This window comes from Astatotilapia calliptera, chromosome 20, assembly GCF_964374335.1.
Source record: "Astatotilapia calliptera chromosome 20, fAstCal68.1, whole genome shotgun sequence".
Classification (NCBI taxonomy): Eukaryota; Metazoa; Chordata; class Actinopteri; order Cichliformes; family Cichlidae; genus Astatotilapia; species Astatotilapia calliptera.
In genome coordinates, this window is record NC_137441.1 from 8,171,395 (window position 1) to 8,198,821 (window position 27,427).

General features: G+C 41.6%; 1 protein-coding gene across 2 annotated transcripts; it reads left to right on the forward strand.

The window, feature by feature from the left end:
- Positions 1-859: 859 nt before the first annotated feature.
- On the forward strand, positions 860-27,421 carry rapgef3 (Rap guanine nucleotide exchange factor (GEF) 3). Of its 2 annotated transcripts, XM_026153143.2 has the most exons (28): positions 860-995; positions 3,149-3,234; positions 7,565-7,609; positions 11,710-11,816; positions 11,896-12,017; positions 15,930-16,107; positions 16,259-16,343; positions 16,668-16,728; positions 17,073-17,149; positions 17,254-17,400; positions 17,568-17,674; positions 18,771-18,859; positions 18,968-19,046; positions 19,256-19,406; positions 19,511-19,590; positions 19,692-19,722; positions 21,019-21,094; positions 22,069-22,206; positions 22,424-22,521; positions 23,265-23,390; positions 24,155-24,336; positions 25,553-25,643; positions 25,752-25,802; positions 25,915-26,002; positions 26,087-26,151; positions 26,256-26,310; positions 26,480-26,551; positions 26,694-27,421. In XM_026153143.2, the coding sequence occupies exons 2-28, from the start codon at positions 3,172-3,174 to the stop codon at positions 26,810-26,812; spliced, it is 2,583 nt and encodes an 860-aa protein (XP_026008928.1). In that variant the 5' UTR covers positions 860-995; positions 3,149-3,171; the 3' UTR covers positions 26,813-27,421. The 2 variants fall into 2 exon arrangements, with proteins under 2 accessions (XP_026008928.1, XP_026008927.1); XM_026153142.2 differs by lacking the exons at positions 860-995; positions 3,149-3,234 and adding an exon at positions 3,983-4,409.
- Positions 27,422-27,427: the final 6 nt, after the last annotated feature.

A 27,427-nucleotide genomic window follows, 5' to 3' on the forward strand; every position in this document is an offset into this window, starting at 1 on the left:
AGGTTAATGGGTGTATTGAAAAAGTACATACAGGGGGCTGGGTTATCAGAAGAGAATGCTAGGAATAGGGGAAGATAATCCACCGTGGGGACCCCTGAAGGGAGCTCCGAAAGAAGAAGTGTCATGATTACTTGATCAGGTCTCTGAAGACAATTTTATGTTGAATGCTTGATGCTTGAATGCATGATGCTTGATCAGATGTACTTTTGATAAATAAGAATGTAAGCATCTAAAATCCCTATAACTTATACAGTGCTGTAGTGCTGTTCATACATTTGCATTTTGGTCACACACAAAAAACTAACTGACCTGAGATGAATTTTTAGTTTGTCTCTTTTCTTTCTGTTTAATGCATTAGAAGTTTATGAGTAAAATGTCAAATGTTTATGTGGTCATAAGGTCAGACAAATATATCACAGTATTTTCCTGCACAAATGGACATGTGTTAATGCAGCTGCACACAGAAAAGAATAACACCAAAGACTGTATTCAAAGTAAATCATGGCTCCTGGCTAACAGTGGCAGGCATGAAGCAGTTTTCCCATGGAAAAACATAATGTATTTATAATCTCACTATGAATGGAACAGTGATAAGGATGTATAGTAAAGCGTACTGACTTTTTTTCTCAGAAGCTGAGCCTCATAGATTTCCTGTGGTTGTCTGCAGCTCGTCTACAGTCGAGACTGTTAAACAAGAAAACCACATAACCTAGTTCTGATGAACTGCAATTCACATTGCTTAGATTCAAATTCTGTCTTCATATTCTCACATACATTGCCATGTATCAGTGCTGTACTAAGCCCATGCCCCCGGGCACTCTTTTCAGGACCAATCAGAAAGACACAGGAAGCTGTGTCCAGTAGCACTCCCCGTAACTCACATAAAGTACCCTGACTGAGAGACATATGATAGAAGCGAAGGCTAGAAAAGGAAAGCAGACAAATTAAAGAACTGAAGTAATCAAACTGAAGAATCTTATAAGACTGCGACATTGGTGAGTTACTGATTGCAGAGGAAAGGATTGTGTGGAATTGTGGCAGACCATTTGGTTCGTTGTGCTAATTAATGAATATTATATGTCTATTTTAATCATAATATCTTGTGCTTTACAAAGCCCCTGCTGATTTGTCTGACAGGGTTTTAAGGATAATTTCAGTCTATAAAGGCACTTTTCCATCACAGGTGTTCAAATTCTAGTTTTTCTCCAAATAATATATTTAAATTGTTACTTTTTAGTATTTGAAACTAAGTCGGTAATGTAAATGTCAACATGTGACTGCACAGCGGGGATTAGAAGTGAAAGAACGTGGTTGACAAATGTGAAAGTGTTGCAGTGGGTGCAGAAATATTGTCTCCAACTGCTTTAATGTCTTTGCTTATGTGTGCTCTGCTTTCTGCTTCAGCCCTCAATAGACCATAAGGTCAAACAGATCAAACACGTATTTCCCTGTCACTGCTAACTGGCTTGGATAAAGGAAGGAAAATGTGTGTATGTGCACGGACATGTGTGTGTTTATGTGTGTGTGTGTGTATGGAGAGACACTAGACAGTCACAACAAAGACTACTGGCAAAGTACATTCCATGGGTGTGTTGCAGGAAATCCCACTCCCATTCCCGAAGGATCTAAATAGAAACACACGCACACAAATAAATACAACTTTAGAGATAGAAACACAGAGAGAAGCGCTGCACATAAAACAATCCATTATAGTTTGATGCTGTAATAAAATTAAGTCTATAACATTCTATAACTAATGCTTGCATTTTTTTTTTGTTTGTTTGTTTCATTTTGAGCATTCTTTATAAGAAACTGATCAGCGAGTTGCTCAATTTCTAAATACCCTGTGAATTGCTTTGCAGGGCATGTGCATCATCAATAGGGGGCAGCATTTATTTTCAAAGTGCCAGCCTGGAATGTGATACGCAATGCAGACCTGGGTCCATAAGAGTTCAAGGTGTCAACAGTCTAAATTCAGTCTACCTTGAAACTTGGAGCTTTTTGCTGGTTATATTCTCTGGAGCTAAAACAAGGTCACCTAAATCTCCAAACGAGTTAATAAGATTTGATTTCAATCCCTGGGCCAGAAAGCAATCGCCACTGCTGAATTATTAGGATTTTCAGGGTGAAAGCTGATCATAGTCTAAGTGCAGCTTAGGTCTTTTGATATTTGGTGCAAAACATCAATCCCCTGAAAGAATGTTTTCCCAGTAATATGTTGCTATTTACAGAAGACAATCAAGACAGTCACTTTTTCAGATGCTATCAACCAGACTGTAGCAATATGCTCTTCCTTATCAGCTAAACTATTGTATTTAAATTCCCCCAGGAGGTCATAAGAAGGAAAACCGGATTCCTTGGTTGTGAACATTCTTTATGTGGCATCAGAGAGCCCCTGTGAGCCATTTTCAAGACACAGAGAAACACACAGTTTAGTCAGAGAACACAAAATTTATCGACTAAACTTCAGCGGTAACTTCTGTTTGGTTGGGTTTGATTGCTTGGCTACTTTTAAGATTGGATTTTGAGACAATTGTGACTGTTGTCATGACTCGAAGGAGGTCTAAACATGGTAAGAAATCATTATTCTTTTGAACATTTGCAGCAAATGTGCCTCACGGTACCTTTTAAAGTACAGTTTTCTGTACTCCAAGAGCCACCGTTCACTTACCACACGATTATGTAACAGGGTTCCAAGATGGAAGCAGTAATGTCTACAGTAAAGGTCAGCAACAGGTGCTGAGCTTTTAATAAAAACATACAAAAGAGGCGGTTTGAACACACAGCTCAAATTGCAGCCAAGCATGGAAAACATGGATGCTCTGGTCAGTGTGTGTTGTGGAAAGGTTTGGCAAAGTGACTCAGACACTGAGGTCAGTACAGGAAGGGCTGCCCTGCACTAGAACAATAGCTGGGATTTAAACAATTCTTGCATAACTTTTCCAGCCTGCAGCACACAGACATGATCCTGTTATAACAGAACATGGGAAATTAAGTTTTTAGAAGGGTCTCCTTGTCCTTATGTAAGACATTGCAAATTTACATCTGCTTGTTTTGCTATTAACTGACAAGGGAAAACGCTACCTTCCCATTTTACTTTCTCGACTGTTAAAGAATAAAATCATTGTGCTGTTTTTTCTTCACACAGATTTTGTTCAAGCTGTTTTCTTGATGGAGAACTACGTCAGAAACAGCAGTTTTCCACCAAGGCGGCGTACACCAGAGTTGGGGGACGTAAGTCACCTGCATCTATAAACGAACACAAAAAGCCAAAAGTGTGAACTACAGGTGTAAGGTTTGAATCACAGGAAGAAATATTGAAAAATCCATTCAAAACTGAACACCTGTTATGAATTTTATGATTTCATAAAGCTTTAATGGGTACATAACACTTCAACACCAAAGGAAAAACACCTGTGAACTAGAACTGCATAAACGCATTAAGTGTTGTCCTCAAACCTAAATTACTTTCTGCCCTTGAAGCAGTTTATCTCTGCCTACAGGCCCAGTTGAGCCAGGCAGCTGGATAACCTGATAAGTGTGTGGTCTATACAACGTGCTGCAGCTTGTGTGTTTTCCTGAACTACTGTACTAAACAAACTTTATTATATAGTACCTTCATGCAACATTATACCTCCTTTAATACCCCTGACCCCAATGTTTGTGTTGATTCACCCATTTTTTTTTAACAGTTCAGCCAAGAAATGATGCAAATTTGTAACAAATAAGCCAGTTATTTTACAGAAAGGGTGCACATTTTTAGCAAATTACTTGTTTGACTAAGACTTGAGTAAGGTTTGACATCTTTGAAAATTTCATCTCTAGCATTCAAGAATGAATTTGAGTTGAAATATACACATCATATTTGTCTACTCGCTGACGTGTTTTAACAGAAGGACAAAATGTTAAGGTTCTACATGCACACGAGGTCAAGCTAAATACGTCAAACGCCGTTTTTAATTAGGTGGTAAAACTGCCAGAAGAGGCAGTCTCTCTGATGCAGTTTCTTGTGAAAAGCCAAAGAGCGCACACACGCAACGCAGCAACAGTGCGCCTGTGCCGCGAGGGATGGCTGAACAGTACACGACTCGACCTCAATGAGGCAGCAAGATCTGAGTTTGATGCAGGACCTGCCTGGAATTACTAGGAGGACAAAATGCGGAGTTATGAGTTCACATTGTCGCCGTGTTGAGTCGCCGCTGTGCAGTAATGAGTGTGAGACGGGGCTATCCAGATTACTGTGCCGTGAATAATGTGTAGAGCTGCCGAGCTGCAGATCTTCTGACTGGGAAACTTGTTTGTCGGTTGTTTTGATCCGAAACAAGATGCATCTCTTTCGGACTCACAATTACCAAGTGTTCCCGGACCGCTGCTCGGTGGAAAAACAGACAATACGGGGCATCAGCTGGGTATGCCTCTTTAATATTTATACATTTACTTAAGCGAAACGACTGCGGAATATTTCATGGAACATAAGCAAGAATTGCTTTTACTGCATGGTGTCACAATATGCGGATAAGAAGAGATGAGAATGATGACTACGATGACATCATAATTCACTGTCTTTTTATATTGATCCGTTCATTTCCAAAGTAACGTGACTTAAAGGCTTAGCGTTCATTAAGAACAAATAAAATAACATAAAAAGCTTATAAATTTGAGGTGTTGGCACAAAATAGGGCTTCCAAGATGTCATTTGCTTTCTTGCTTTAGTTCATATGAAATCACTGCTGGTAGAGCTACTGCGAGGGTAAAAGACTGTAATCATAATTTGGTATGCAAATTGGTATCTCCTAAATGTCTGACACATGTTGCCTAAAAGGCCCTAAAAGTATCCTTTACGTTGCAAGTAAGCTTCGAGATTTGGTGCTGAAATAGGAAAGATGGAAAAGTGACAGAACATTTCTGAAGATCTGGGAGCAAAATGTGTGGTTGTGTGAACAGTGCATGTAACTGAGTACAGCCCAGTTTTGTGGCACTTCTCTGTTTATTTGATGTCACTATGCTGCCTTTCCTGCTCTATTTACTAGTTTTCCCAGCCTTACTTTCGCTGTATACTAGCCTCATTATAGAAACCACAGCAGAAACAATTGCAGCTAACAAGCCTACAAATTAGTTAGTTAGAGCAAATTAATTGACATCAGCATTTTCATGAGTCCAACTTTTCAAAATTCCCTCTGAATTATTATTATAGCTTGTTTTCATTGTTATTGATGTTGATGTTTTGGCTATTAAACAGACCAAGGAGTGTGAACCCTTCTCTTTTGGTTGTGGCTGACTGCGGTAGCATTTCTTGCCACTGTCTTAGTTTTTGAAAACCTATCATCAGTTGATTCCAGGAAAATAGATGGAATGTCATCCATTTAAGCAGCTGTTTTAGTCATATACAGAATAAATAAAATTAGCTCAGCCTTAACTATGTAAATCAGCTGGAGTCTCTGCATTTTGTAGATATTCAGGAACGCTTCCAAGTAGACTGAAGCAGGTTCCTCTATTGTTGTAGCAGTTGGCTGTGGTGACACAGGAAGGTAACAAAGCATATTTCATTATTATTATTTACCTCGGGTTATAAATAGTGCATTGTTTATTGTTCACGTTCCCTGAAACACCCTTGCTCAGTTTACAGAAGAGTTTGTAGAAGAATGCAAAATGAGGGAGGTTTCGGTTGCCAGGTCACAGGAAGACACATAACAGCGCTGAAAGTCTTCTAAATTTACCTGATTTTTAACTATCAGGGGGCCAAAGATAACGTGCAGAGACTGTGTCCCAAACTACCTGCTTTTACCAGCCAAATATCAATGTCATACTTCCGTGAACTAGTTAAAAGTTCTGCATGAACAGCAACAATTGCTTTGGATTTTTTTTTACCATAACACTATGATGCACAACACATTAATCTAGAAGTATAAAAGTATCAATCTTTTTTTGAACGTCAGAAGTATCGCTGAACCGGATAAAACCGAGGGATATCTTACAGCTGACAAATTACAGAACTTGAAAACATGCTAAATCATCCTAAATGCAAAATTGACGAATGCATGCATTCACATTGTGCATTGTGCATTTCAAATATTGTTTGTGCTATGCCAGCACATTAGTGGAATCTGACTCTGTAACAGGTAATAGCAAGCCTGTATGCTGTATTTGGTTTTACTCAAAGCTGTTTAGTTGTTTGGCAGTAGAGTGATATCCAATCTTTCTATTCATTGTCGTGTGTTATTAGTAATAAGCCCTGAAGGTTAAGCTAATTCTTTCTCTGAGCACATGAGGCAGATAAGAGCACAGCTGAGCTCATTTTTCTGTCATCATTTGCAGCATCCCTCCTGGACTTCTTGCTCCTGCATACCAGTGCTGACACATGGACACAATGCAGAAAAAATACCTCACATACATAAGGGTTCCTAAGTGTGTCTGTCTAACAGATATTGAAATGTTCTCCACATGTTTTTAACTTACGAGGCACGTTTGTTTTGATTGGCTCATAAATTAGCTATGCTATGCATAATGTTTCATGGAGTTACTGCCATTCAGTGGCAATTGGGTTACAAGCTAAATTGTGGTCCATTCAGGCTAATATCACATGATGTAGCTGCCTGTACAGCAGGCCAAATAAAACATGCCACAAAGTGTGTGTGCAGTAGAAGCAGAGAAACCGATGTCTATCTCCGATGTGAAGAATCACATCAGCTACTGTTTGTTTACATGTCTTCTATGTCACGTGAGTGCTCTGCATATTTACCTTTTTTTGTTTTGTTACAACTCTTACAATCCATCAATTCAGTAGAAAGAGAGAGATTTGTGTTAAAGTGACACTAGTAAATTATTAGAACTGTGAGGCAAGTTGAAACGTAGTGTGTCCTTTATATTTTCAATTAGTTACACTGAACCCAATTACCTTGGGAATACAGACAGACAACAACAGCCGCAAGATGGTCATAAAAACATAAAATCTAAGCAACAAAGGGGAAGTCTGACTTGGGTCAAAGTACAAACGTGGGAATGTTGAATATTTTTACATGGTAGGGCGTTAGAGATAGCAATGATTTGACTCTTTTAAGTGAGCATTTCAAGAGTGTAATGAAAAATCATCAATATTGTTTACCTGTGGCAGCTGCTTCAGTATTAATCTTTAAATGTTCAGGTTCAATTACTTTTTACATGAAAGGATAGTCTGTAGTTTAAAGCAAATATTTGTTTTAATGAAATTCAAAGAGTTTAACCATGTACCTTCTGTTGCCGAGGTCTAAATACTCTTTCCTCCCACTTCATTACACACACTTGACAACCACCCACACCATGTTGGAGACAATGGCACATCACAGGTTGAGATAATGCATCTGTAGTGACCTTCATACCAAAGAAAAGAAAACAATTTTCCGTTTCTCGATGGTCCAGCTTGGTTGTGTTTTTTTCAGACTAGCTACAACAAGATTGTCATCAACAACCAGCCCAGCTAGTTCCTGTGGAATGCTGCTCCCGAGCAATTTATTTTCTTTATTTTAGAGGTTTTAGATATGGAGAAACGGTTCACTGGGTATAAAGTATGTCTTTCTGTTTCTCCCAGACTCCACTGCCAGAGGCTCTGAATTCAAAGGACACTATGAAGCAGGTATGTGTGCCAACATTTAACAGCATTTCAGTGGTGCTTTGAGACTCTCACTCTGACCATAAGGAGAACCACAATGTGAGAGCAGAGGTAAGATTTAAAGCAGAGTGTAAACACCTTCACCCCTGTCCTGAAAGATAATTTAAGCACATGTGAGATCTATTGTTGGTTATCACTAATTAGCTGATTAAACTCTAGTTAGCCTTTGACAAGTTTCACTGCACTGGTGGCTTTAGTTTTACTGACCTCCAGTATAATTCAGAGTTGCAGAGCTTGCATCCTCTCAAACTGCTGAACTTGTTCTTTTGTTGTTTATAATATCCTGCATTACTACTCAACCGAGTTTTAAAAAAACACATTCCTTGCAGGGGCAAGCAGTCATAAGGAGTCTAAAGAGCACTCCAAGGCCCACAATAAATTGACCCTCCCCACTCTCCTGAGTCCTACCTAACTCAGTCCAGGCCCCTCATGTTGCTTTATCTCAGCTTCTTCAACAGCATGCCAAGTAGTGAACCTTTAAAACCCTGATAAGAAGAATTGACAGGGAAAGTGGCTTCTGTTTAGGTTCAGTGGTCTCCCTGCGACAGAAAAGGTAGAAAGCAGTACAGAGAGTGCATCTTTCAACTCCTACCCATATGGAAAAGAAATAGTAAAAACTTATAAAAGACTTGCATAAGATGTGGCCTACTTCATATAGTGAATCATATAAGGCTTATATGATTTACTCATGAAAGTGGCCACTTTCTCATTACTTTCATATATTGTTTTCATAAGTATCCAAAACATACAAGTTTCATTTATGTAATTTTTCAAGGGATCTTATATCTGCTTTTAATACAAGTTTCACACAAGACAGATACAAACTTTATAAGATTTATATATATCTTTTCCATATGGGTAAATAATCAACCCTGTGAATATTTTCGGGTTTGTAAAGACACAGAGGGAGGACAGAGCAACTGAATCTGCAGGAGACATGTGTTGCTAACCTCATTGGGGTTTTTTTTTTGTTATTGTTGCTTAGCAAATGTTTGCTCCCGATTCTAAAAGTCAGTAGTGAGCATCATACATTATGATAGCACTGTACAGGATTGGTGTTTTTAATAAGCAAGGTTTGATTGTGCTCCAACATTTTCCAATTCAAACATGAAATGGAAACGGAAATCTGTCTGTAATCTCTGAAAAGCTTTTTTTTTTTTACCGTACATTTTTACCCATGTTTGTGGTATATATGTTTGCTGAAGAAGTGTGGCGTTGTTGTTGTTTTTTCTCACAGAGAAAGAGAGGGGTAAAAATCAGCCCAAAGATGAAGCTGCTTGTCAACTCACTCTGTGCTTCTCACACAACACAGCCCACTGAGGTCAAAGAGAAAGTAGAGAAATGTCTCGCCTACAAAGGAGACATGCAGTGAATGCTGCACTCATCAATATTCCACTGAATGAGACAAAGGCATGAAATTAAACATTTTAAAAGAGCATGACTAATGGTTTTAGTCACCATCAGATTTAAGTCAAAAAGGATAAGACAGAGAAAAGATAATCCAATTGAGCTGTGATAAAGACAATTACAAGCTTTTCTCAAGCATCTAGCATGTTTGAGTAAACTGTACAACCTGTAGAACAGCTGTTCTTTGCCTGGTCCTGCAAAAATTGGCTGTAGTAATTTATAATCACAGATTAGAATCATTTCCTTGACAATTTGAGTATGATCTAGTATGGATCACGTGAGTATTATACTATACATATTCAGTCATAAATCACCTAATAATGTAGGTTCCTGACTTTAAAATTACCTAAACAACAGTATAGTGCCCTGTCATGAATATATTATGGCCGCCTGTCCAACTGTTATAGATGGCATATACATCACTGGAATATTTCTAACATTTTGAGTTATTTTCCAGTGTTAGAAAATCAGCACTGCTCAGTGTTAGCCATTGTTAATCTTCAAAACTGACTAGGTTACTTTTAAACATATAACACTGTCAAAAGTGTTAATTTAACACTCAACAGTGTTGTATTTAACACTCAGAGGTGTGGACCCATATAGACACTCTCCAGTGTTAATTTAACACTGGAGATTTTGCTGTGTATGCACGGGCTGAGTGTGTGTTGTACTCTGTGTCACTGACTGGCACACCTGTGGGAAAAATGTTTGCTCTTTAATTTCACTCACTAGAAACAGTTACATGTGTGTTGTAGTTCTCAGATAATGGGATTAGATGGCCTAGTTCAGGAAGCAGACTCAACCACATATAGTCAGCAGCAGAGGGCTCACAGTGATGTATGGCTTTTGATGTTGTTTTTGTAAGGAATGAGTTAGGTAATGGAAAGTCGCCTCATCAAGAAAATAAGTTGGGAGTTGACAGGCATGAGAATGTGACTGCAGGAGCCCCATGGGAAAATGGGCCTCTGGGAATACAAGTGACCTCACGACACACTAACTTCAGCAGGGCACAGCAGAGGCCTCAGGACGCATTTACTCTGTTGATGTCAGGTCTGGGAAGAGTCCAGTGTCAGGGCGATAGGTTAAAGTGTACACTGTGCCCGCAGCTGTTAATTGCAATTTTAAATTTGAATTAACAACTTTGTGTGAACTTGGATTTACCAAGGATGTGTTATGGCCCACTTTAAATAGGGAAAACCAGGGGCTGTGTTGGAGTCATCGAGGCATGATGTCAGCAGATAAGTCAAACAGTAGGTGTTTTTACATCCTGAATGAATTGCAGAAACCTACAGGAGACAGAAAGTAGTTTCTGTTGCTGGCTTCTTTGCATTGCATTCTTAAGAAAAGAATATAGGAAGTAATCCGTGTTGGATTTTGTGTGAATCTCCAGGTCACCACCTTAGACAAACAACAGTGTCTAGGGGAAAATCCACAGCCTGTGTCAAGCATGTAATCACAAGACCTGTGGGAGTCAACCAGGGAGGCGCAGAATTAAAGTTTGTGCGACTGTCAGTCATTGAGACAGTAAATATCGTTGGGTGGTAGTTTAAATCAATTCTTTTATGTTCAAAATACAAAGCATAAAGCATGAGAAGGTCTAAAATTGGAGAGCTGAATTTCAGCCACAAACAAAGTACATTCTTGTTACGTAAGCTTTGCCTCTGCATGAGTGGCTGGCAGGTTGTGCACCCTTGTGTGCAGGTCTTTGTGAGTTTAAGCCTGACCTCAGTGTGTTATGTGCAGCTATGTGTATTTGTATTACCAATATTGTTGGGACTATAGGGACAAAAAGAAAGCCCCCATAATCTCACTAAATTTGAAGATTTGGGTTTAGGTTAAAGTTATGGTCTAGGTTAATGCAACCCTTTATATTATGGTGTGTGTGTGTGTGTGTGTCTGGGTGTGTGTTTCTGTGTGTGTGGTCTGTTTGTCCCCATAACAACCCTTATAGGGACAAAATGCCTGTCCCCATGAGTTTAAAGGCATTTTTGAGACTCAAAATGTGGTTTTAGCGTCAGAGTTACAATTAGGTTATGGTTAGGTTCAGCCATTCATTTTTGATGGTTAGGGTTAGGGTAGGCGGCTATGGAAAGCATTATGTCAATGGGATGTCCCCACTAAGATATGAAAACAGGACTGTGTGTGTGTGTGTGTGTGTGTGTGTGTGTGTGTGTGTGTGTGTGTGTGTGTGTGTGTGTGTGTGTGTGTAGGTGTGCTGTTGAGAATGAGTGGTGGGGACATCAAAGCAGGTTAAAGGGAAACTAGTTCAGAGTTGTCATACAGTTTGTTGTTGCTCTGTGCTGGCCAGAGTCAGAAGCTGGAAAGTCAGTGAAGTTTCAGAGCATTTAAGTTTGCATCTTTAACACCTTTTCACCTCTGTGCAACCCCCAAAAACACTCCATTACACTTTGACACCTATGCAACCCCCACAAACTCTCCATTACACTCCAACACCTACAGAAGTCTCCACACACAACATTGTTCAAAACTGAGGGGGAAATTGTCTTCCTCACTTTCACAAACACTCGTTTCTTTTGCTGACTTCGGCCTTTCACCAACCCAAAAATTGGCAGAAATTGTGTTTATAAAAAACACTTCACCTAATACAGTAACTTTGCTGTATTTGCTAACTTCACCTATCTTTCATGTTTATCAAGTTTCTCTCAGATCGCGTGGTGAAGGCAGCCAGATCAGTATATAGTGTCATGATTGAGAAGAACCCTGGTCTGATCCGAGATAGAAAGCATCACCTCAAAACATACAGGTACCTATTCTGGCGATGTGCTTTAGTTCATGATTAAAAGTAACAGTGTCTCTTAATTACATGCAAATTTCTCTCATAGGCAATGTTGCTCCGGTAAGGACCTTGTTGACTGGCTGATGACCCAAAATGAAGGCCTCCAATCAAGAAGTCAGGCAGTGGGAATATGGCAGGTCTTAGTGGATGAGGGAATACTTCTCCATGGTAAGAACTGAAGAGCTAACTTTTGAAGAATTTAGTATCCATCCATCCATCCATCCATTTTCATCCGCTTTGTCCGGGGCCGGGTCGCGGGGGCAGCAGCCTAAGCAAAGAGGCCCAGACCTCCCTCTCCCCAGCCACCTCCTCCAGCTTATCCGGGGGAATACCAAGGCGTTCCCAGGCCAGCCGAGAGATATAATCTCTCCAGCGTGTCCTGGGTCTGCCCCGGGGCCTCCTCCCGGTGGGACATGCCTGGAACACCTCACCCAGGAGGCGCCCAGGGGGCATCCTTGTCAGATGCCCGAACCACCTCAGCTGGCTCCTTTCGATGTGGAGCAGCAGCTGCTCTACTCTGAGCCCCTCCCGGATGGCCGAACTTCTCACCCTATCTCTAAGGGAGAGGCCGCTTGTATCCGCGATCTCGTTCTTTCGGTCACTACCCACAGCTCGTGGCCATAGGTGAGGGTAGGGACGTAGATCGACCGGTAAATTGAGAGCTTCGCTTTTACATTCAGCTCCCTCTTCACCACGACGGACCGGTGCAGCGTCCGCATTACTGCAGCTGCAGCCCCAATCCGTCTGTCGATCTCCGGCTCCCTTCTCCCATCACTCGCGAACAAGACCCCGAGATACTTGAACTCCTCCACTTGGGGCAGGAACTCATCCCCGACCCGGAGTGGGCACTCCACCCTTTTCCGGCTGAGAACCATGGCCTCAGATTTGGAGGTGCTGATCCTCATTCCCGCTGCTTCACACTCGGCTGCGAACCGCTCCAGTGCGAGCTGGAGGCCCTCACCCGATGAAGCCAACAGAACCACATCATCTGCAAAAATCAGAGATGAGATTCTGAGGCCACCAAAGCGAAAGCCCTCCGCCACTTGGCTGCGCCTAGAAATCCTGTCCATAAAAATTATGAACAGAACCGGAGACAAAGGGCAGCCCTGGCGGAGCCCATCACCCACCGGGAACGAGTCCGACTTATTGCCGGCAATGCGAACCAAGCTCTTGCGACGGTTGTATAGGGATCGAATGGCCCGTAGCAATGGGCCAGACACCCCATATTCTCGCAACACCTCCCACAGGACACCCCGAGGGACACGGTCAAATGCCTTCTCCAAGTCCACAAAACACATGTAGACTGGTTGGGCAAACTCCCATGCACCCTCAAGTATCCTGGAGAGGATAAAGAGCTGGTCCAGTGTTCCGCGACCAGGACGAAAACCGCATTGTTCCTCCTGTATCCGAGGTTCGACTAACGGACGAACTCTCCTTTCCAGCACCCTGGCATAGACTTTCCCAGGGAGGCTGAGGAGTGTGATCCCCCTGTAGTTGGAACACACCCTCCGGTCCCCTTTCTTGAAGATGGGGACCACCACCCCGGTCTGCCAGTCCACAGGTACTGCCCCTGATCTCCACGCAACATTGCAGAGGCGTGTCAACCAGGACAGCCCTACAACGTCCAGAGCCTTCAGGAACTCAGGGCGGACCTCATTAACACCAGGGGCTCTGCCACCAAGGAGTTGTTTAACTGCTTCAGTGACCTCGCCCCCGGAAATTGGCGGGTCATTCCCCTCATCCCCAGACTCTGCTTCCTCCTCGGAAGACGTGTCAGTGGGATTAAGGAGGTCCTCGAAGTATTCCTTCCACCGCCTGACAATTTTCTCAGTCGACGTCAGCAGCGCTCCGCCAGCACTATACACAGTGCAGGTAGAGCACTGCTTTCCCCTCCTGAGACGTCTGACGGTTTGCCAGAATCTCTTCGAGGCAGCCCGAAAGTCTTTTTCCATGGCCTCTCCGAACTCCTCCCACACCCGAGTTTTTGCTTCAGCCACTGCCCGAGCCGCATTCCGCTTGGCCTGTCGATACCTGTCGGCTGCCTCCGGAGTCCCACAGGCTAACCAAGCCCGATAGGACTCCTTCTTCAGCCTGGTGGCTCCCTTCACCTCTGGTGTCCACCATTTGGTTCGGGGATTACCACCACGGCAGGCACCAACCACCTTGCGGCCGCAGCTCAATGCAGCAGCTTCAGCAATGGAGACGCTGAACATGGTCCATTCGGACTCAATGTCCCCAGTCTCCCTCGGAATGCTGTTGAAGCTCTGCCGGAGGTGTGCGTTGAAGATCTCGCGGACTGGGGCCTCTGCTAGACGTTCCCAGCACACCCTCACTACGCTTTTAGGTGCACCAGGTCTGTCCAGCGTCTTCCCCCGTCACCTGATCCAACTCACCACCAGGTGGTGATCAGTTGACCCTCTCTTTACCCGAGTGTCCAGAACATATGGTCGCAGGTCTGCTGATACGATTACAAAATCGATCATCGACCTACGGCCTAGAGCATCCTGGTGCCACGTGCACTTATGGACACTCTTATGTTCGAACAGGGTGTTCGTTATGGCCAAACTGTGATTAGCACAGAAGTCCAATAACAGAGCACCGCTCGGGTTCAGATCAGGGAGGCCGTTCCTCCCAATCACGCCCCTCCAGGTCTCGCTGTCGTTACCCACGTGAGCATTGAAGTCTCCCAGCAGGACAACAGAGTCTCCAGGTGGAGCACCCTCCAGCACCCCCCCCCCCCCCCCCCCCAGGGACTCTAAGAAGGCTGGGCACTCTGAACTGCCACTCGGCGCATAAGCGCAGATGACAGTCAGGACCCGTTCCCCGACCCTAAGGCACAGGGAACAAACCCTCTCGTCCACCGGGAAAAACCCCAACGTACCGGCAGCAAGCCGAGGGGATATTAGGATACCCACCCCAGCCCGCCGCCTCTCACCAGGGGCAACTCCAGACTGAGACAGAGTCCAGCCCCTCTCCAGGAGACTGGTTCCAGAGCCCAAGCCATGTTTAGAGGTGAGCCCGACTATATCTAGCCGGTACCTCTCAACCTCACGCACTAACTCAGGCTCCTTCCCCACCAGAGAGGTGACATTCCATGTCCCTATTGCCAGTCTTGGCAGCCGGGGGTCAGTCCGCCAGGGCCTCCGCTCCTGGCCGCCACCCGGCACACAATGCACCCGACCCCTATGGCGCCTCCTGCGGGTGGTGGGCCTGCGGGAGGATGGGCCCATGTCTCCTCTTCGGGCTGTGCCCGGCCGGGCCCCATGGACTAAGGCCCGGCCACCAGACACTCGCCCTCGGGCACCCTCCCCGGGCCTGGCTCCAGGGCGGGGCCCCGGTAACCCTATCCCGGGCAGGGTAAACTGTTCCCTCGATGTCCTTTTCATAAGGGTCTTATGAATCGCTCTTTGTCTGGTCCCTCACCCAGGGCCAATTTGCCATGGGAGACCCTACCAGGGGGCAAAAGCCCCCAGACAACATAGCCCCTGGGATCCCTGTGACACACAAACCCCTCCACCACGATAAGGTAGCGATTCAAGGAGGGGAAGAATTTAGTATTTTGATGAAAAATAGGAAGGATACTTGTCATGTGTTGGGTGAATTTAGGGCTTCTTGTGAACTGTAGATGAATGTGGAATAATGTCCAAACAAATTACTTTTCATGTATTCTGATGATAATGCTTTTGGTAGCACTTAGAAATGTCCCAGACATGCTCGAGTATCTTGAAATCTGGTGACCGAGTCTACCATGACATTTGTTTTGCGTTGTTATTTCAGTCAGTCAAGTGTTCACTAACCACTTAAGCTCTTTGGATGAGACACTGTCTTCCTGGAAGAGACCACTCCAATCAGGACAGAAATGCTTCATCATCAAATGAAGGAACTCACTCAGAAAGCATTTGCATTTATTTCCATATATCTAAAGTTTTATAAATGACCGGCATAAAACTTATCTAAAAATTTACTCATCTGCCTCGTTGTTGTTTCTAAAGCAACGTGTGTGTTGGAGTTGTCTAACCGCATTCTTGCATTTCATTTTAAGGGTTTTATTTTCTCTTCTGTGTTTTGTCTCAATCAAAGTGAAACACGAGTTGAATTTCCTCGACAAGGACACACAGTTCTATCGCTTCCAAGACTCCCAGTTTGGACTTAACCACATATTGAATGAGAAGGATTCAGAGGATGAACTAGGGGAAGCTCTGTCTCTGCTGTCTCAGCTTGGTCCTGATGCTCTGCTCACTATGATTCTACGTAAATGGTCAGTTTGTTTAGTTGTTACATGAGCATTTCCTCATGATAACCTGTATTGTTAGAAAGCTTCTTACAACAAGTTCAAGGTGCTAGCAAAGTTACTGTATTTTGTTTTGTTTGGCTTATTATGTTCTTCTTCTTTCCTTTTTTTTTTACAGCCCCAGTCAGAGGAGTCCCGAGGACTTGGAGGTTATCTACGAGGAGCTGCTCCACGTCAAAGCTGCCGCTCATCTCTCCTCTTCAGTCAGTCTCTATAAACTCCCCTAACATTTTTAAAGGCTCTACATATTGATTTTTTTTTTAATGTGAACTGTTATCAAGTTTTCGTGATAGTTAACCATGGATTTGATCTGATATATTTTATTAAAATATATTTTTTTTAAAAGACACTATTCTACTTGCATACATCAACCATAATATTTTTCTTTTGTATTTTATGCCACATGAAAGAAATGTTAAAAATACACTGGAAATATGAAAGTGAAAATCAAGAAAAACCCATTTACAACAATGATAGCAAAAGGTATCAGTGCGCTTCTGTCTGTTCTTGTCCTGCTGTGCCTGTAGGTGCGTAAGGAGCTGGCAGCAGTGCTGGTCTTTGAATCACATGCCAAAGCTGGAACAGTCTGTGAGTTTACACAGCTTCATTGTGTTGCTGAATCACACGATAATACGGTTCTTATGCACAGAAAATAGCATCTTTTTCTGTGAAACATTCATTGTTTCCAGAAAATAAGATTAAGACTATTCAGACCGTCTAATGTTATAATTAATTTCTTTGTTTACTGTGGATAAGAAGATCATCAGGTCTTTTTTCTCTTCAATCCTACCCATTTCTTTAATGTTAAAGCCATATTTAACAAAGTACTTTTAAGGAAGGTGCTCTCAAGGTGTGATCTTCTAGGAGTTGTAATGGTTAGAAAGATATATGACTGACTGATGTGGTTTCTTTCTGCTTGTTTTTCAATATAGTGTTCAGTCAAGGGGATAAAGGAACCTCTTGGTACATCATCTGGAAAGGCTCTGTAAATGTGATCACGCACGGCAAGGTAAAGCCAGTGGTTCCAAATTAATAAAACCCACTGTCTCTAATAAAACACGTTGCAATTGATTTCAAGTATGCTGTATAGCTCAGAGTATTGTGTGCATATAGGGTCTGGTGACTACTCTACATGAAGGTGAGGATTTTGGGCAACTAGCTTTGCTAAATGAGCAACCTCGAGCCGCCACCATCATCTTGCGAGAGGACAATTGTCATTTCCTTCGTGTTGATAAACAGGACTTCATAAGGATCCTCAAGGTTTGTTGGATTTCCTCTTACTGCATTTTTATCACCAGAAGTTGTCTGTCAGACATCAGGTGCTTACTGAACACATGTAGCCCCATGTGACAATTTAAGAGATGTGAGATTCACGCAAATTTTCAAATAACTTTTCAAACTGGTTGTCATCCTTCTCTGTCCTTCAGGACGTGGAGGCTAATACAGTGCGACTGGAAGAGCACGGAAAGACTGTGCTGGTGTTGGAAAAGAGTGCAGACTCGACTGAACAAGGAGGAGCAGGGAACAGCAGCAAGTAAGCGACTCTGACCTACTAACTTCTATAAAATACTGCAGTTAATTTACAAGTAGGTTTATGATCATGAAGACGCTTTGCCTGGGTGTGGGCTGATAATGCATGGCTCTAATACAAACACTGCATCACAATAAGTGATGATTACATAAATTTTTTTTAAAGATGTGGTTAACCGTTTATTAATGGAGTATTACCTAACACTCACATAATAGGCGGACTTTAACCCTGCCTTTCTGAGTGACGTGTTATCAGTCTTGAACCACTTTATCAAGTATGAAGGTCAATTAAGCTGATGCAGGACTCTTATTTAGATTACGTTTAAACCACTTTCTTCTCTTTACTTGTAAATCTACACAATTGAAAAGAACATTTATTCTCTGAACATTCAGTCCCTTTTTGTGCTCTCAAAGTTTTGAATTGAATTTGATTAATATAGCAATCAATTCAAAACAGTTCAAGGCACTTTATATTGCATTGTAGAGATCCTTTGATGTTGGAGAGAAAACCCAGCAATCAGACGATCCCCCATGAGCAAGCACTTTGTGATTATGGAGAAGAATAACTTAGTTTTAACAGAAACAGACCTCCAGCAGAACTATGCTCAGGGAGGGGCAGCAATCAGCTGGCTGTGGAGGGGTGAGGGAAAGAAAAGAGGAAAAGAGGAGAGCATAAATAGACAAGAGCATAACAAAGTATGTGAGAGAGTACACAAAAGTTAATAACATGAGGTAGCGTCATGTAAAAGCATCATGAGCGAAAGAGGGGTGTGGAAATTAGAGATGTGCTGGAAGGTGAAGTGTTTTAAGCAAACACAGTAAAGCTATGATCTGAAACAGACAGAGCGCTATTGTCTACGCGGCTGTGATATACAGCTAAGAACTTTCAAAGTGTTGTAAACACAGTCTGCTAGACAAACTATGCAATGATTACGTCAAGAGACTTTTTGTGCTTCTTCTTTTTGAGGAGATAACAAGTCAACATTTACACAACAAATACTTTTTAATTAATTTATTGCTTTATTTATGTGGATCAATGTAAGGCAAACACAAGGTTTTGAAAGTTATTCTTTGTTTTTTTTCTGTCTTGCTTTTTGCAGGTACACAGTTATGTCAGGAACACCTGAGAAAATCTTGGAACACCTACTGGAAACAATAAAGTTGGAGTGTAATGGAAATGATGCTATAGGTGACACTGTTAAGATTACAGATACCTGTTTTCTGTTGTTGAAAAATGTTCAGACCAAGTCAGTTACTTTGTAATCACTGTATTATGGTGATGATTGTGTCCCTGCAGATTCTTGTGTGAGTGACTTCCTGCTCACCCACAAAGTCTTCATGCCCTCCAGCCAGCTCTGTCCTGCACTACAGCACCAATATCCTACAGTGTCATTTATACTGACAACAGTGAAGCTAGTGTTGTTTATGAGAATTACTGTAGTCAAACAAAGCTGGATTATAGTGTATTTTTGTAATATAATGGAATTCTCAGTGCATTTTATTACCAGAATAAATTGTTATAGTTAATGTTGTTTTTATTTTGTAATTAAGGTCTTATGTGTTATACCCTTAACCAACATTGCACTTACCAGGCACAGCTTGCTGAGGGCTCAGAGCAGGAGAAGACTGCCTATGTTCTCAACATTAAGCAGAAAGTAGTAAAGTTGGTTGGCCAGTGGGTGGCACTGTTTGGCCTTCACCTGAAAGAAGACCCTATTGCCTTGGACTTTCTGGAGGTGAGATCTCAGCCTCAAAGTCATAAATTAAAATTTTAAACATATCACTGTGTCAGTATGTTTTTTTCATCAATCATTTTATTTTAATGTTGGGGTTGAAACAGAGATTAAAGAAAGATATGGCACCGAATTCACAACTGTTCAACGTGCTGAAGGACTTCAGAGAAAGGAGGAGGACAAAAGTGTACGCACTATCAGATCATGTTTCATATTTCTTAACAATTCACAAGTCATAGATATTCTTCGCATACTATTTAACACTTTAATTCTTCTATACTTTTTCAGGTTGGAGAATGGCTATCAGTCACTGAGCAGGGTAAGTTATTGAGTGTGTGGACACAAAGTACAGGTTTCTGGCACAACTTCGCCTACTTCAAAGGTGCATGGAGAAGAGCAGATGTCTTAAGAGGCTGAAGCTCCAGCAACTCTTGTAGTATGAGGAACAACCCATTAAGTAAAGAAAATTGGCCCTTTTTCAGAGATATCATGTCCAAGAAAATTCTCTTACAGTAGCAACTCCTTAAGGTATTCCTTAACTGGATCATATTTGAGCACTTTTTAAATAGTATGTTTTCTATGGTTTTAAACCAGTTTTTTATCCTTTACCATATTTTGTCACAGTCCTGGGTCAGTGACCCAGTGTTTTGGATTTTGTATTGTTATTTTTTATTAGTCTTTGGTTTCATCTTGGTTCATATATATCAGGGTTTGATTTCTGTTTTGCATTTCAAGTTCTTTAGGTTTTGGTTCCTGTGCTCCTCATGTCCCTGTACTCAGTGCACCCTCTGTTTACCTGCCGCGGTCCCGCCTTTCCTGTCTAGTCAGTATCGTGTGTCTGAGTCTGTGTCTGGAGGGTCTGTCTGTGTGTTTCCTGTTTTACTTTGAGGGTCCGTGTCTCAGGTTAGTGTATTCTGTCTTGCTTCCCTTGAGCAATTAGATTCAGGTGTGTCGCCCTCCTGTGCACCACTTCCTTGTTACCAAGTGTGTGTATTTAGTGTCCATGTCTTCTACTGCTCGTCGTCGCATGGTACCCTCACTCTAGCTGTGTGTTCTGTCTCCCTTACCGGTTTAGCTTATGTTTGTATCTCTCGGTTTAGTTCAGTTTGTGTCCCGCAATAAAGCTGTTAAAGCTCACATCTGCCCTTTTCGAGTCTACATTTGGGTCCTCTATCCCTGCCTGGACACAGCCATGACATATTAAATTTATTTTGAGGGGGGGCTCATAAGGTATAAGGCCCAGTTGGCCTTATATCTATTGGTGAATATGTATGCTGAATAATTTTCTACTAAAAATAAAATTTCCTCCCCAAAAATACACATTTGAGTGGATTGATGGATATGTATACCAGACATATATCACAGCTTGTCTTTTCTACTTAAACTCTCTACTTAAAATGTGTTCTATTTAAAGTTGTATCTGCAGTATATTTTTGATAACCCTGACAGAGGCCAAAATGAAAGTTTTTCTTTATACTACAAGTCCTACTGGAGCTTAAACCCTTTGGGATGTTTGCCAAAAAGTGTGACAGAGTGTAAGAAATGTCTTTCTACTGCCATTAGAGAGTTTAATGTCACTGAAGTGTCACTGAGTCGCCTTTTATATTATTGGCAGAACCACCAGTTTGATTGGTTTTCAAACTTTGAGGAGTCAGTGGGGAGGGTTCAACCAATCAGAGCACATGATAAAGGTGAGTAAAGCTCAAACACTACAGCTGACAATAATCAAGAAAACCAAATCCCCATAATAAGGATAGAAGTCTAGTGGGGGATATTTAAATAAATGAAAAAAGGAAACGACCTGAAATTGATGGCAAATCATACAAACATCATACATAAACTTTTACATCTATCTTTACCAACAACTTCAAAATCAAACCTGGCTAAATTTGTGTCTGAAATATAGCTAAACAGTATAAACAGTTTTGCTAGATGTTCATGTTTAATGTTCACTAAAAATACTGAATATAAAGTTCAACTTGGTCACTATATGCATTAAATAGCAGTATGGAATAGAAAGCGTGGCGAGATCCGCATCTTCAGCACCAATGTGAAAGCAGTCCTCCTGTATGGGTCCGAGATACAGATACAGATTTTCATCAGCAAGTGCTTGCGACACATCCTTAACATCAGATGGCCTGAGAAGATCTCGAACACAGACCTGTGGAAGAGAAGCAGCCAGAATCTGGTCGGTCAAGGCATCAAGTAGAGAAAATGGGGCTGGATAGGTCACACACTCCGAAAACCGTCCGACAACTTCACAAGGCAAGCACTGGACTGGCCGCCTGAATGACGTGAACCCAGCTGAAGAGAACGCCCCAGAACAGTCCGTTGGCGTGGTGTTGTTGCAGCCCTATGCTCCACCAGGAGTCTACAGGAAAATTGATTGATTGATGGAATAGTAAAACTAGTCAAAAATGTTTTAAATGCTAAGCTGAAGTCCATATCCAGGTTAGAGTTAGTTTAAATGAACACGTGAATGGCCATGATGACAGATGTTGGGAAAAGGGTTTAGAATCAGTGCTTGTGACGTGTGTGTCACGCAATATGTCAATAAAGGACAACAATCTCAGTATCCAGTAACTTAACAGGCACCATTAGTCTTTAAATTAATCACCAAATTAGCATGATGTGACATTTTATTTTCTGTCCTCTTCTGATTTAGTGTTGTATGAGATCTACAGGCCAGACAACAAACCTCTCACTCCGATGCTGCCGGTGAATACATCTGTACAGGAGATAATGTCAGCATTAGGAAAAGCTGGAGAAGATCATGTCCTCATCAAAATGAACTCCACAGGAGGTGGGAGGCATTACTCATATGTTTTTGTTTTGTTTTCTAGAACCAACACTTATTTTTCATTAAAATAATCAGTTTTTTGTAGATTGCTAGACTAATGTACTAACAGATGAGTAATTCTGTTTGTCATCAAACCTATGTCGTGTTCACAGAATTTCAAATGCTCTCCTTTTTTTTTAATTACGGTGAAAATTACTCTGTTTCCTATGACTGCGCACAGAAAGAGCTCAGCTAAAGCTGGATGCTACTGCAGTCTACACCGCCCTGGGACTCAACGAGAGACTGTTCATCTGCACAATCAGCGAAGTGGAACAACTGGTGAGGATTTGTTTTCTTCCATAACTTCTTTACCATTTTTTGGTCTATTTAGTTTATTAAAACACACTTATTAAAATACATGAACTCGTTGTCTGTCTGTCCACCAACTCCTCCTACACAATCAGGGGTTGAGCAACCAGACTTGGAAGACAGGTACATCCTATGTCCTTTATCTACATCAGATATTGCTGCCGGTTGTTATCTATGGCAGACATTATGATGTTGCCTAGCAACCAACTATCAACAGGCTAAAAGGATCTGTTTTCTGCATTTACGCATGTACAGCACCTATGAAAACATCCTATCATTTAATTTTGTAACAGTAACATCTCATTTATAGCCACAAAAGCTGAATCATACACAATATTATTATGTTTCATAGCAACTACCTAGCAGCCAAACCTAAAACAACCTATATTTTGCATTTATGTACCTGCAACACCTAATAAAAGCCTCATGTCATTTTCATCTCACAGCCAAGTTTCACCATAAAGTACTGTAGCATGGTCATGAACTAGTAACGATTAATATCATCCTATTCTATTTCATAGAAAATGAGGAGGGGATTTAACTCACGGGATATATTCTAAATATGTTTGTTGTTTATTATGGTTTTTCATATTATGGTTTTGTTGAAAGCAGCATCCCCAACTATAAGGCGAGTCATTAAATGTTCACCTGAACAACATTGTTCCTGATGATTTTCATTCTCTCTGCCACTGCGCCGTCTCTCTCTCTGTCAGACACCTCTAAAGGAGCAGCAGGGTCCAGAGCAAGGAAGCGCTGACGTCCTTGAACAGATGTCTTCTAAAGACATTGCCAGTGAGCTCACCAATTATGACTGGGAGTTGTTCACTGCCATGCACGAGGTAACTTGGCGGCTATGATTGATGTTTCGTTTGATTTTACCAATCAACTACTTCAAAACTGCTTCAGAACACTAGAGTATTAACTAGTAATTAACTTTAATTGTATTGAATTTGATTTATATAGCATATTTTACAAAAATTGCTATTTCTGTGTACTTTATATTGTAAGATAAAAGCCCTACAACATTAGAGAGTGATACACAATGATCTGGTAATCCCCTTTGAGCAAACACAGCCTGACGGGAGTGAGAAAGAAGAAAGAACCATGCAGGAAGGAGAAGACTGTTTTGGTGGCGAGGGAACCTATAACAGCATTTCCTTTTTGTTTTTGAAGCCTTTTTGTTTCTCAACAGTGTATTTGCCTGTTGTACATTCTTTATGCATGTTCTGAAGTGTTCTGCATTTGTTTTTGTTTTTCTCTGAATTGTTGTTTTTGTTGCATTTTCTAAATGTTGTGGATTTCCCTTTGTAGTTGTGTTTTGTATCTCATGGCCACTACGCCCATAGCTGTTTATTTGCTCACTGACATACATAACCAAAGCTCAAAGTAGCATTCGTGCAACAAAGAACTTTGCATGACTCTCAAACTTTACCGCCTTTTATCTACCAGTATCATCTCTGCCATCAGATTATTTGGGTCATTTCCTGCATGCCTCACATTTCTAAAGAAACAAAAGATACCTGCAAAAGACTTCCTGTCTGCTTGTTTCACGGTGTGTTTAAATTATGCCAGTGGTTGTGACTCATTGTCTGTGTCTCTCCAGGTGGAGCTGGTCTACTACATTTTTGGGCGCCACAAATTCCCTGGAGCCATCACGGCTAACCTAGAGCGGTTTGTGCGTCGCTTTAATGAGGTGCAGCACTGGGTACTGACTGAGCTGTGCCTATGTGAAGACCTCGTGAAACGTGCTATGCTGCTCAAGAAGTTTATCAAGATCGCTTCAGTGTAAGAATTAATTGCATAAACCATACATTTAGCCAAAGCAGGTTGGCCACTGAACAAATAAGCATCTCAACAGTGAAACCTACTGACCTCACGCATGTCTTGCCTTTTTCCCGGCCCTAAAAGGCCGATGGGGTGTTGTCATCACCTTACCGGGTGGGCGGTGTGGACAGTCAAGTTTATGGTTGCGATAACTCAAGAATGACGCAATGTAGGATTTTGAGATTCATGCCATAGGTGCATCTACTATAAATCAAATCTCAGTTTAAATCTCAGTGACGTCAGCTTCAAGGTCAATGTCACATTTTAATGTAATGACACAACAAGGAAGTCATCTACGACTTTCAGAGTCATACCATAGGTGCATCTACTTTACCAGTAAGCAACTCATAGTTTAGACTTGTTGATTGAAACCTCAGATGGTTTGGTGCAAACGTTTGGCCACGGGCGACCGTGGCTCAGGGGGTTGGGAATCGCATCTGTAACCGGAAGGTCGCCGGTTCGATCCCCGGGCTCTCTGTCCTGGTCGTTGTGTCCCTGGGCAAGACACTTTACCCTACTTGCCTACTGGTGTTGGCCAGAGGGGCCGATGGCGCGATATGGCAGCCTCGCTTCTGTCAGTCTGCCCCAGGGCAGCTGTGGCTACAACTGTAGCTTGCCTCCACCAGTGTATGAATGAATAGTGGCATTGTAAAGTGCTTTGGGTGCCTTGAAAAGCGCTATATAAATCCAATCCATTATTATTATTTATGGTTCACAGAGAAATGTGTGAAATATGTGCACATTGCTTTGTGCAGTGGAGCACAGTCGTGCAGGAACAGAAACAGGTTTTCACCAAACTGTTACCACAACATTCGAACCATTGAATTGTTACTAAGACATTGAAAATGTCTTAGTAAGCAGAAGCATTAAGGTTTTCATTCTTTGAAACTAAAAGATCCAGGCCAACTCATTTTTTATCCACTGAGGTGCGGCCCAATACTTTTTTTGTATATAGTATACATTTAGAAGAATTAGCATGGTCTTATACCAAAAAAAGAAATTGATACAGTAAACATTAATATCCTGCTTAATATCATATATTGTAATCATACAGGTATTTTCACTGTGAGTATCCGGGCAGGACCTTTGTACTTACTTTTGTCCCCCCATCTTAAACTTTATCCATCCACTTCAAGGACTGCACTTTATTTACAGTCATGTTTCCTCTCCATCACAGATTAAAGGAGCAGAAGAATCTAAATTCATTCTTTGCTGTGATGTTTGGCTTAAGCAACAGTGCAATTCAGAGGCTTTACAAGACCTGGGAGGTGAGAGCCCCCTTGAGGCAGCAGGCATGATAATAATAAATGTTCTGCCACACTTATTAAACAAATACTTTAAAATTGACTTTGCAATCTTTTGCTGGTCTGTTACAGAGAATACCCAGCAAGACAAAAAGGATTTACTGTTCTCTTGAGAGACTCATGGTAAATTATACTATGTACTCAGCTTTGAATAAGTTTTATAAATGTCCTAAACAATAGATTTTCTTTAAGGTTTCTAATGGTCTGATTGTGCTATGCTCGCTTATTCTTTTAGGACCCTTCACGCAACCACAGGGCATACAGACTGGCTATAGCTAAACTCAGTCCTCCTTACATTCCCTTCATGCCTCTGCTGCTGAAAGGTAACAGACACCAGTAAATCGCAAATCCACTGGCAAGTCCTTATTATTAAGATACTAATTACTTCTGTCCCTTCCTATATCTAGATATGACGTTTATCCATGAGGGAAACGCAAACTACGTAGACAAACTGGTCAATTTTGAGAAAATGGTATGGAAAAGTTATTTTCAAATGTTGTTATGTAATTGTTTCCTTACAAATCATATCCTCAGTATAGACTGACTTGAAGAGTTTCCTTTCTCACCTTGTCGTAGCGAATGCTTGCCAAAACAGTGAAAATCGTTCGAGGATGCAGAAGCCAACCTTATGGTAAGTGATAGTTTGGCAGCAAAATGATCGGGCCCACTGACTTCATACCTTTGAGACTGTATGCATTCAGGAAAAGTTGGAAGTAATTCACATGCATGTTGGAGTAAACACATACAATGCAGTTTTGTGCATAAATCGGGTAAGATAATGTTTTATTTTCCCTCTGCAGTGCCTTCATCTCCACAGAGAGGCCTGGCAGATCGTATGTTTCTGGAAGGCGCTGCTACTCGCTTGTCTACATGTAAGCCACATCTCTAATGCCATTCGACAGTTTTTAATATTTTCTTCATAAGATCTATAGAAGGTTCAGTTTAACCTTGTTTCTACAAAAGTACAAAAACTTAAACATATGCAGATTCAGGCATGATTTTAATCTTTTCTAGATTCAGATCACGCCTTTCCTCTGCGGACTTCCACAAACATCCGGCACTATATCCAAAACCTGAAGGTGATTGACAACCAGCGCAAGCTTACGCAGCTATCGAGAACAATCGATTGCTAGGAAATATGACTGAAAATGTGCAAGGACTGTGAAACTGAAGCAAAATCACAGCCGAAAAATTAACTCTGTATAACGGAATAAAACCTCCAAACTCATCTCAATTAGAGGTGGGAACTGGACCTTTGGAGATGTAGCATCCCATGGAAATTCATTGTTACTTAAGGAGTTTGGACATTACTGGAGAAGCTTTCTGCACAGCAAAACATTGACAGTCAAAATGGGCTCTGTGCACAGAAATGAGCTCCAGTGGCCCTGACTCTGTGTTGACAGGACTTGTGGTTATTCAGAAAGCCTTATGTCACACTGGTGTCTAAACATTTCAAGTGATCCCTTCAAAAGGAAATGTTACAACATGATGTACAGTGAAGTATTCTTGTCTTTGGTGTCAAAATTCATTTTGTGAAGTTTTTTTATACTGCTGTCTGTGGAAGAATCACATTGTTTTTTCCACAAAACTGCCATAAGAACACAGACCTGTGCCACAATTAACCACTTTAGGTCAGTGCACAAGTGTTTTCACATTAAATATATTGTATCAGATCATGTTTGGCACTAACTGACATGCATAATTTCGTATATTATTTTCTAAATAAATTATTTTCCCACTAATGTGTA